We start from the raw sequence: 12,030 nt of genomic DNA on the forward strand, positions 1-12,030 counted from the left end.
TAAATAGAAAACACAATTGTATATACAAATATTCCTAGAACCACCAAGGGGGTCCTCATATAAACATGTCAAATTGGTGTATTGTATTTTATAGTTTTGCATAATATATCATTTTGTTCATTGGTTTGTTAAACAGATATTACTTCAGTTGAAAAAGTCCTTTGAAAAATCAGTTTCAATTTGTTTTCTTTTTTCATGCATAAAATGAAAATATCCTTAGTTTGTTGTAAAGGAGTTAATAAATCACACACTGAGGGAACATCACTATATTGGAATTATTTGTATAGGCTTTTTCGATCAAACATTTTCGGGGTCGGTCAGGGGGTACTTGGCTGAGAAAATGTTTCAAAGGGGGTACATGACTGAAAAAAGTTTGAGAAGCACTGGAATACACTACCATCAGTAATATACAGTGTACTACATTTGGTGTTCTATGGGAGCATGAAAAGGGGTTTCATAGGGAATTGGTTTTATCCTATAATCGAGTAGATAGGAGGGAATATATACACTGATTTAAACCACAATTATATTTTCTTACCTTTTAAAAACAAAACAAAAAGACAATTGATAAGTAAAATACTATTTATTAAAGAGAAAAGAAAATAATCCTATTAAAAAAAGTCAAATGCATAATCCCTTTCTCTCTCCCAACACAGACATCTCAAACCAACATACAAACATTTGAAATGAATCGTCCAAATGACATTCTTAAAGAGTTAATATGGCATCTCTTTGAATTTCATAAAATACATATAACATGTAAATAAAGTCAGTAAAATGTTTGATGCTACAATACCACCACAATGTTCTCGGTTGTGATCAATTTACAAAATCCTATTGAGTTTAACAATATTTGAGCAGACAGTCGTCTAATAACAACATGACTCTAATTCATGAGCTTCAAAATGGCTACAACATACTGTAGACTCATGAAAAGAGTTGATCAGAAATGTGAACTTAGGAATCAAAGTTATTATGAAGTTGAAACAGTTCTGAAAAAATAAATAGGAGTGGCTCGAGTGCACTAACCATTCGTCCCTATAGTTAGTCATATTGCTCAGTCTTACAGGACGTAGGTTTTGATGGACGTACCAGAAGCTACACTACCGTCAGAATATCATTTAACTAAATAATTGAATTTAATGTATTTGATATGAGATCATAAGTAAGCTAGACTGGATTTTTTTCACATATTGATTGGACAAAAAATACTACAATAACCATTTTCACATGTCAAGGTCATAAATAAGAATCAACCACCATTATATTTCTGCATAAAAGTCAAGCATGTAAAGGCTTACTGAACATATATCTTTGAATAATGTGCATTCAAATAAATCTGAACGTTAGGACTCAAAACAATGCTTTTCAAGATAACATTTCGATCATCAAAAGAGGGGTTGGAGTTATTAGGTTCTGGAAATAAAGCCAGTTGGCACACGGCATCCCAAGCCTTAGTGTACGGCCTAAAATATGAACAAGAATGTCATTTTATTGTTGACGTTTAGAACGCCTTCAAAATTCAATTCACTCATTATAAGCTTCTCATAGCTGAGCAATATCAATATGAATGAGTCATTTCCAAAATAATGTATTATAATTGAATATGACTTGGTATTATCAGCCCTCTGTTGTTATTGCTATTCAGCGGTACTTGAGTTTTCCCTTTTCCTTATATACCCTAAGTAATGTAATCACTCGCGTTATGAAATAGAGCCGTAATATTAACAGCAAACATTAGATAATGAAAACCTCAGATATTTGTTTTAATATGTTCACATCGTCCCATCGGTTGGACCCCGCAGATGCGTTCACAAAAACAATGATCTAACACTTGGTAAGTAGTGTTTTATAATCAATGATTTGAGTATATATATATTTAGATAAATTCCTTATTTAAATTAGACAATCATTTTTGTTGATCAGGGTGTAAAAAAAGCAACTATATAGAGCTCCAAAATGAATCAGTCTGTTCCTCCCATAGTCCTGAGACAGGGCATCATTGGGCAACATGAGTGACTCCACCTGTATCTGTAGGGGCTTCAGAAAAAGGCCAAACAGAATGAAGCACACCAAATACACACAGTTCATTTGTTTTCAGTTACCAACAATCTGCATGTTTTATGCCGTACTTTTTGTCATGTAGGCAACCGCATAATGCATAATTGAATGGCAGTTTGGCAGCAAGAGGGAAGCCAAATCTTGGCCACTTTTTTTAAGCATGCTGGTAACAATATTCAAACACATAATGCAGCATGAAATGTAAAAATGTGCAAAAAAACCTGTTAAATGTAAAGGTAACCTATTGTGCAAAATCCACTTTTTCATGTCTCTCATACATAAACATGTGTCCCCTCTGTGTAAAGAGACACCAACCAAGGTAACCCCCCCCCTATCTCCTCCTCGAGCACCATTGTGTTCTTTTTAACCAAATATCTCAGGGGCGTGGGGAGGGGCTCCTTATTTTCATCTAAAGTAACAGACAGAGAATCAGCACTTTGGAAACAGGGCTGAAACAGAGGGGATTATGGGATGCTGCAATGATCTGTTTGGTGTTTGGAGCCAAACACTTCAGAGACATGTTTTGTATATATTTGAGACCTATAATATATTGATGAGGAACTGTATGATAGGGGATCTTTAATTGTATGATGTAAACTTATCAAAACAATGTGTATTTTGTGTGCTACATGTGGAGTCTTGTACTCACATATAGACTTTCTGCACTGAGCGGCCTAAACATACTACATCAAATATATACTTGAATATCTTTTTTTGGTCACAGCGCGGCTTCCTGTTTGAAATCTCAACTCAGAGGCTTACCAATGTCCACGGTAACATTCACATATAGAGGGAGCCTCTCCAAGGACATTGTCTTATATGTGCAGCTGTTAAGTCCGTCCTTTCTCCAAACCAGCGGCGTACGTCCTAACAATCTCATTCTAGGGAGATGAATGAAAATAAATATTACAGATGCAGCATCAGATACAAACATTTCAACAAGTCAAACACATGATCTGCCTTAACTTACCGGTCTTTGTTTATTTTGTTGCCACTGTCCCGTTTGTGAAACACCATGGTGTAGCGAGCTATATCAGCGGGGGGGCGCACAATCTTCATTTTCTGCAGCTCCACCCTGCACCAGAGTCAGATCAGTGTCGATTATTTAATGTTGGACAACTAAAAGAAATACTGTTTCACTTGTTTCTGTCTCACCTGACGCGGAGGTCATCATCTTCTCCGCCCCAGCCCCAGTAATTGTTTGAGAATCCATTCACTTGGAAAAACTGCTCTTTGTTCATAGCTGTGACTCCTCCAAAGTAGCCTTTGTAACGCAGCCTAGGAGAGGAAGAATAAGCAGGACAAATTAAAGTTCTTTGTTTTAAGATTATATCAGAGCTTTTATGATTAGGTCAGGTTGCTCCTAATGGTGCACTTACTTGTATCCTGTGGCGTTCCGGCCCACCACCAAGTGTTTGGGCTGCTTGTCACAGACGTATACATTGTGATCGTTTTCAGGAACCAGGTCCACGTCATGGAAGATGAAGCAGTCCCAACTGTAGTCCTTCAGCGCCTCCAAATACCCGACATTGAGTAACTTGGCACGATTAAAAGTTACATCTCCAGCCTTTAAAAGAAGACAGAAGTATATCAATCACAATCTGCTGCTGTCCTTTTAGAAGCCATGTATAGTTCAAATTGAAACGTTTTATAATATCTAATTTCTACATAACAGCCACAGCTTAGAAAATATTTAATACTAGTTGAAGGCCAGTTAATGGATAACTTGTATAGTTGTAGTGGCGTCATTACATTCAGGCTGTTATTGAAAGAAATAGGCGGCCTGGCTGGTGAATTTGAACACCATAAAATGCCTAAGTAGTGCACCAGATGACCATATAACCAAAACATATAGACGTTCATTCATTTAATTATGAAAATTGTCTGTAATGAATACATATGGGGCTGTCAATTAAAATGTAATAGTGCCTAAACTAGATAGCTGTGGGCGACTGTGGCTGCGAGGGAGTGCGGTCGTCTTTAAACCAGAGGGTTATGGGTTCGATCCCAGCCCATGCAGTCAACATGTCGATGTGTCCTTGGGCAAGATACTTAACCCTGAGTTGCTCCTGATGGCATGACCAACGGTGTGTGAATGTGTGTGAATGTTAGGTCCTAGAGTAAGGTACACTGCTCTGTATGAATGGGTGTGAATGGGTGAATGACATGTAGTATGTAAAGTGCTTTGAGGGGTCTTAAAGACTGGATAAAGCGCTATATAAGTACAGTCCATAGTTAATAATTTAAGCAGTGTTGACACACTTTTGATTTGCATGTGTCTAACACAGGGGTGTCCAAACCTTTTTCACCACATACAGAAAAATATACGAAGGGCTGGGCCACTCACTAGAGGTGAGGTATACTGCCTCATAAGTTAAGTTATACGTTAGCAAAATCAATCAAATGCAGGTAAATGATGCTTGTGAGCAGCTCATCCCTTAAAACAGAAGCCTCAGAAATAGAAAGGGTGTATTTCAAGCTTGTTATGTAAATAAGTCATTGGGCTTTTTTCTTATCAACTTAGATATGTTAGAAAATGTTTCCAACTTTAATTGAAAAGTGGTCTTATTAACACATGAATACTACTGTGCAATACATTTATAGTTAAGAAGTACAATATAAGACAAGCACAAGTTTCATTTGTGCATATTCCATTATTCTAATTTAGCAGTGATTCCATGTCAGCCACAGCTTGTTACAAAAAACATGACTGATAGTGTGTTTAACAAACTTAAACTAGCTTTATTAAATGTCAGGTCTTTGGCAGGAAAAACATTTTTAATCAATGATTTTATCACTGAGCACAATCTCGATTTTATGTTTTTAACAGAAACTTGGATTGAACAAAATAACAGTGCAGCTGTTCTTATCGAATCAACTTTAGTTTTATGAGTCAGGAAAGAATGCATAAGAAAGGGGGTGGAGTTGCTATTCTGTTCAATGATTCCCTTCAATGCAGGAAGACATCGTATGGAAACTTTGATTCTTTTGAATATGTGGCCCTTCAGCTGAAATGCTCCTCTCGAGCTCTGTTCCTAAATATCTATAGACCACCCAAATACTGTGCAAGCTTTTTTGATGACTTTACTGAACTGCTGTCTATAGTGTGTATTGACTTTGACCGTCTAGTCATTGTTGGTGATTTTAACATCCATGTTGACAACCCCCAGGACAGAGGGGCTAAAGAACTGTTTTGTGTTCTTGATAGCTATGGACTGACTCAGCATGTGACGGAGCCCACGCACAATAAGGGGCACACTCTGGACTTAATTATCTCAAAGGGTCTGAATATCTCTAAGGTTGTGGTGACTGATGTTGCACTCTCTGATCATTCCTGTGTTTTCTTTGAGAGCTCTATTTCTGCTCACAAAAATGTTCAAAAAGAGGTAACCACAAAGCGATATTTAACTGAAAACACTAGGGAAATGTTTACTCAGAATTTTTCTACCACACTTGCCCCTGCTAACATCTCAGTAAATGAGCTAGTAGATCATTTTAATTCAAAAATTAAAAATGTTATAGATGCCATTGCTCCAACTAAGGTAAAGGAAGTGTCTGGCAAGAAAAGATCTCCATGGAGAAAGACCATGAGCGTGAAAACAGAAAAAAGAGAATGTCGAAAAGCTGAACGCAGGTGGCGAAAAACAAATCTCCAGGTTCACTTTTAAATCTATAAAGAGAGACTTGGCCTTTATAATTTGGAATTGAAAAACGCACGACAATCGTTCTTCTCTGACATCATTACCAAAAACAAAAACAACGCACGTGCCTTGTTTGCTACCGTCGACAGACTAACTAACCCCCCAGTGTCAGTAGCCTCTGAATTTCTATCCACCAGGGCGTGCAATGATTTTGCCTTTTTCACTGACAAAATTCAGAAAATCAGACAAGCAGTCAGTGCCTCTGCATCAGGTACAGCAAATGTTTTGTCTCTGTGTCCACCTAATATCAATTCAAACACCATGACACAATTCCATCAGATTAATGATAAAAACCTAGAGGACATTATTCAACTTCTGAAATCCTCCTCCTGCTGCCTTGATATTATTCCAACAGGATTTTTCAAAGATGTTTTGCCTTGCATGGCCTCAGATCTACTTCATATAGTAAACAAATCTCTTCACTCAGGTATTTTTCCACAGGCCCTGAAAACTGCAGTCATTAAACCGCTCTTAAAAAAGAATAATCTAGATGCTTCAGTAATGAACAATTACAGGCCCATATCAAACCTCCCATTTCTAGGTAAAATCATTGAAAAAGTTGTTTTTCAACAGTTGAGTAATTTCTTGCATTTAAATAACTGTTTTGATGTGTTCCAGTCAGGCTTTCGTCCAAACCACAGCACTGAGACTGCTCTTGTAAAGGTCTTTAATGACATCCACTTAAACACAGACAGTGGCAGAACTTCAGTGTTAGTATTATTAGATCTCAGTGCTGCGTTTGACACTGTTGACCACAGCATATTACTAGACCGATTAGAAAACTGGGTGGGACTTTCGGAAACAGTTCTAAATTGGTTTGAATCCTACTTAAAGGACAGAAACAACTTTGTTTCTATAGGTAAATACACATCTGAGTTGACAAATATGACATGTGGGGTTCCTCAAGGCTCCATCTTGGGGCCTCTTCTCTTTAACATCTACATGCTACCCCTGGCTCAGATAATGAAAAACAACAAAATAAGTTACCATAGCTATGCAGATGACACACAAATTTACGTAACAATTTCACCAGGAGACTATGCTCCAATTCAAACACTGAGTAAGTGCATTGAACAAATCAATGACTGGATGTGTCAGAACTTTCTCCAATTAAACAAAGATAAAACTGAGGTAATGGTTTTTGGAGCCAAGGCAGAACGTATAAAAGTGAGCGCTGAGCTTCAGTCTACAATGTTCAAAACAACAGATAAAGCCAGAAATCTAGGTGTAGTCATGGACTCTGACCTGAGTTTCAACATTAAAACAGTTACTAAATCAGCCTACTATCACCTAAAGAATATATCTAGGATTAAAAGACTAATTTCACAGCAGGATTTGGAAAAACTTGTCCATGCCTTTATCTTCAGTAGACTCGACTACTGCAATGGTGTCTTCACAGGTCTCACTAAAAAATCTATTAGGAAGCTGCAGCTGATTCAGAACGCCGCTGCTCGAGTCCTCACTAACACTAAGAAAGTGGATCACATCACTCCTGTTCTGAAGTCTTTACACTGGCTTCCTGTGTGTCAAAGAATAGATTTAAAAATACTGCTGCTGGTTTATAAAGCACTGAATGGTTTAGGCCCAAAATACATTTCTGACCTCCTGCTAAATTATGAACCATCCAGATCTCTCAGGTCTTCAGGGACTGGTCAGCTTTCTGTCCCCAGAGTCAGAACTAAACATGGTAAAGCAGCGTTCAGTTATTATGCTCCAAATATCTGGAACAAACTCCCAGAAACCTGCAGGTCCGCTGCAACTCTGACTACTTTTAAATCCAGACTGAAGACTTTTCTTTTTGTCGCTGCTCTTAATTAAACTATTAATATCTTAGACTGCACTGTAACTTTTATCCATGTACTTTTTCTTTTAATGTTTAATTGAACTATTCATATCTTAGACTGCACTGTAACTTTTATCCATGTATTTTTTTCTTTTAATGTTTATTTTATTAGCTTTTCTTTTAATGACTGATTTTAAATGCCATTTTCTTAATGTCTTTCATTTTTTGTAAAGCACTTTGAATTTTCTTGTGTTGAAAAGTGCTATATAAATAAACTTGCCTTGCCTATACTTTTTTAATTTGCTGAGGGCCGATTCAAAATGGGGGCCGTAGTTTGGACACCCCTGCTCTAACACATTTGTATAATCTCCTGCCTCTAGTTACTGAAAATGATACTTCCTTCTTGAAGTACTTAGAACATAATTTGGCTGCAGAGGATTTGCCGTTGGCAGGTGAAATGTTTATCCTCACTAGTTTCTTTGTTTCCACAGCCGCGCTTTTGTCTGCAAATGTTGCAAGATGTATGTCTCCCAAAGCAACACACTGGGAAAGAAACTGCTGGAAATGGATTTCAATTATTTGGAGAAAAACATTGAACGTGCCTTTTGTTTTATGTTCACCTCGTGGCATTTTGTCTTTTTAATGAATATGATGAAATGTAGTCAAACATCAAAGTCACACCTAATATTTATCTCTGAAGTAGATCTATTATTGGTGCAGTCGCATCACATTTGATTCACTTATGACTTACACTACATAATTGGGAGTCACAAAAACAGTGTTCAAAGAATGAGCTGATTTAAATGAAGCCAATTCTAACTTTTTTGGTTGAGAAATTCAGAAGAAATCAAGCGAAAGTAATAAGGTGACAGACGCTTGAATTACAACTACTTCAACAAAATAATTATATTAATAATAATACATTTTATTTCTATAGCGCTTTTCTTGAACCCAAAGACGCTTTACATTTGGGAGGGAGGGTAGACAAACAAAACCAAAACAAAGCCAAAAAGAAGCAAAGAAACAAAACAAAACAGAAAAGCAGTCGGGAGGAAGTTGGTTGAGAGGGGGGGGGGGCTTATGGATACAGAGTTGAAGAGGTGGGTTTTGAGGCGGGACTGGAACAGGGTGAGGGACTCAGACTCACGGAGGTATTGATATATTAATACTTCAACAGTGAACCCTAAAAAATAGTTGTTTTATAAAGACACATGTTGGTATGTGGCGTATACCTGCTGGATGATGTAAATGGCGTAGTGTAGCTGCTGCCTCTGCAGAAAGGGGTGCAGGTGGTGCAGGAGGTAGAGGAGGTGTTTCTCTCTGCCGCGATGAGGGATGAGGATCGCCACGCTCTGCCTCGCTGTACAGTCCGAGGGCTCGTACTCGCCTTCAATCACTGCTTTGTTATCGCTCTCCACGTCCTTCAGTTTCAGAGAGGATTCAAAGGACAGCTTCAAAGCTCCCTCTGTGGAAGTTAGCAGATTCATTCTGTTACACGTGACTGATTTTAATGCTTCCTCTTCGAACCAATACAGGACAGACAACATGTAGCAAATGCAATTCACACGTGTTTCTGTAGAATACCGTTGATAAGAAGTGGGGGAGGAAAAGTTTATAGAAAGACATTTAAAAAAAAAAGGGGAATTAAACACTCAGTTGTCGTCAACAGTTTCCTAATGTCATGTTTGGTAAAGGTGGAGACCTTAAAAATGTTATATCATACAGAATGTGCAATATATACCTGGCTGCTAAATCCTAAGAACTGTTAGAGGGTGTGTATTTTTGTAAAATGTGTAACTTTTTTAAATTATTTTTGTAAAATGTGAGCCTTTTAAAAAATTATAATTTATTTTTTGTTTTATCTTTAGTACTTTTTTTGTGTGCATGCTTAGGTAACATGAAGCTGTCTTTGGCTCTTTTCAACTGTAACAATGGACCTTTCCCCTGTGGGACTAATAAAGGTATTCTGAACAAACCATTTCTACTTATCAAGCGGACACCACTGACAGGTAGATTAAGATTACTAATGAGAAGCCAAACTGAATAAATAATACCAAGTAAGCTGCCGTATTTAACCTGCACTTACGTAGCAGTGGAGACTCCTGAGGGCATTCTTCTTTTGGTGCTGGAGTGATCAAGCGATCGGGGGTTGCTGCCAAAGCATTCAGTTTCTCCCTCAGACTGTCTCCTTTGACAAGAGCTTGCGGCGTGGCAAATGAAACCGGAGCATCCTTTATGGTTTCACCGGACAAATGTGCAATCCATGCCAGCACGGACAGCGAGATGAGGAAGAGCAAAATATATTTCCCCCTCCTAAAAACCTTGCACACAGGCGAACAGAAGCCCATAGCTGTGTGACTGATCTGACGTGAGGACAGTGAAAGAGTCAACTGTAGCTGCTGTTAGATTTAGTTCAAGATATTTCCTCTGCGCAGGACATTTCACCAAACAGAGTTTCCCTATCCAGTCATCCCATGGCAATGAAACATTCAGAACTATACAGTGAATCAACTTTATGATCACTGTGGAGTAAGCAACACTTATTGATGAAGATCCATCGCTGATCCCTCAAACTCCACTTTCAGGGTGTGAGGCCAAGAACTTGACAACTGTAGAATGATATAGAAAGGAAATGTGTTAAGAATAATACTCTGATACATGTATACAAAACTACATGCAGACAGGGCGGGTTCAAGTTTAAAAGAAGTATCTACTACTTTTAAAATACAACAAAACACCTGGGTAGATGTTAATCCTAGAAAATAAATTGATATACCAGATTATTATTATTCTCCTTACTCTTTCAGGGCTATTTATTATGTTACACACTTCCTGAATGGTAAGTTTAGACCCTGTGACTTAACACCTGTGTTCTCCTTGATAAAGTTCAGTACCACATCACAGAGCCACACCTTTCTCCTCATCTGTCCCAAAGAATCTATCACAAATATAACTATTGTAATTATTAATAATCTGTTCGTTGACTGCTCGAGGAATCATTGATTCAAATAAAACATTTCCTGCACAATTTGTATCATCTCACGTGGCATTATAAAAGCTACCGTTAGACAACCACATTTAAATTGCTGGACATTGATTCAACTCTAAAACTAATACAAATGTTATACAAGATGATATCAAGGCAACGCCCCCCAGGTTATTAAACAGAACAGTGATTATGTACACAAAAACAAGTATATCATTTTAGTGTCCATTCTGAATTATGGCCTGTAGAAAAACGTATTAAAGAGTAAAGCTTAGATATTTAGTAAATTGTGTTTTTTACCCTGATTTGGGGGATGGACAGTAACAAGCTAACGTCGGCTAGCTCTGAGAAACACACCACATTATCTATATCTGCTCATATATCATGTAAAACTGCATGACACTAGCGTTGCCTTTTATATGACAACTCCCATTCCTCCTGATTACGGTCCATGTTTTAATAACATTCAAAGCTCAAATGTGTTTAGAGAACAGGATCTGCAGCTGTGCCCAGATGAGCTGTGTTCAGGGTTAGCATAGCTAGCTGACGAATGCAGATGGATGTAGTTACTGGGAAGTGCTGTAAAAGTTCAACATTAGCATTAAGCTAACAGGAGCCCGAACACAGTATGGCAATATTTCAGTGAAACACAAGACACAAAGCTGCTGTTTGTATTGATAGATCATTATAAATTAGAAGTAAGTAGTTTGGTTCGCGCATCTTACCTTTTTAGACTCAAGTAGACGTTGTGGTTATATCGTCCCGGGAGACATCAGACAGTGTGTCATGGCAACGTAGATAAACCCTACTTCCGCTGGGTGTCTTTCATAATAAAAGCTTAAGCACTGAACAGAGAAAGACACATTAGCACATAGAGTTTATAAGAAGAAAAAAACGATTCCTGTAAAAGCTATTTATTACCATTAACACGCACATTTTAATAAGAAACCCAGTGATAAAGGTTGCTATTTTTTGCAAAGACACAGCAGCATCACAGCAGACCTTGGATTGCTTTTATTTTGAAGGCCACGTAAACAAACAAGAAATCTTCGCTGTTTTTTGGGTGGCTTGATTAAGCACAAAGCATGAATCATGTTTGGTGTAATTAGTTCCGTTGTGTGGTTTAAAAACAATAGTTGCCCTCATTAACATTTTGAGGTAATATTCTTCAAATATTTGCAGAAAATGAATGTTATTATATTACATTTAACAATGTTATGTATACAATAGTTTTGCATTCTATTGGTGTTAGAATCTTACATTTTTATATATTTGTGTAGTTACTTGATGGTTACTAGAATGTTTATTACACTTTCTGCAACACTGATTGGGCCACATTTATCTGAGTCTAAATTATATTAATTTATTACCATATGTTGGACTAAAATATGTGGTTCTCTTTCAAATGTAACAGAAATAGATTGTGACAGCACCGCCTTATATAATAGAAAACATTGATAACTAAAGGGTTTCAATTGAATTGTGTAATATTTTACATG

The 12,030-nt window shown here is 37.4% G+C and overlaps 1 protein-coding gene across 1 annotated transcript; it reads right to left on the bottom strand.

Moving 5' to 3' along the window:
• Positions 1-564: 564 nt before the first annotated feature.
• b4galt4 (UDP-Gal:betaGlcNAc beta 1,4- galactosyltransferase, polypeptide 4) lies at positions 565-11,340 on the bottom strand. Its single transcript, XM_034202099.1, has 7 exons — positions 11,257-11,340; positions 9,632-10,154; positions 8,778-9,010; positions 3,441-3,628; positions 3,217-3,339; positions 3,032-3,136; positions 565-2,942 (listed from the first exon to the last, which is right to left on the bottom strand). The coding sequence occupies exons 2-7, from the start codon at positions 9,891-9,893 to the stop codon at positions 2,807-2,809; spliced, it is 1,047 nt and encodes a 348-aa protein (XP_034057990.1). The 5' UTR covers positions 9,894-10,154; positions 11,257-11,340; the 3' UTR covers positions 565-2,806.
• Between the last annotated feature and the right edge of the window lie 690 nt (positions 11,341-12,030).

Source organism: Gymnodraco acuticeps, unplaced genomic scaffold (genome assembly GCF_902827175.1).
Source record: "Gymnodraco acuticeps unplaced genomic scaffold, fGymAcu1.1, whole genome shotgun sequence".
Classification (NCBI taxonomy): Eukaryota; Metazoa; Chordata; class Actinopteri; order Perciformes; family Bathydraconidae; genus Gymnodraco; species Gymnodraco acuticeps.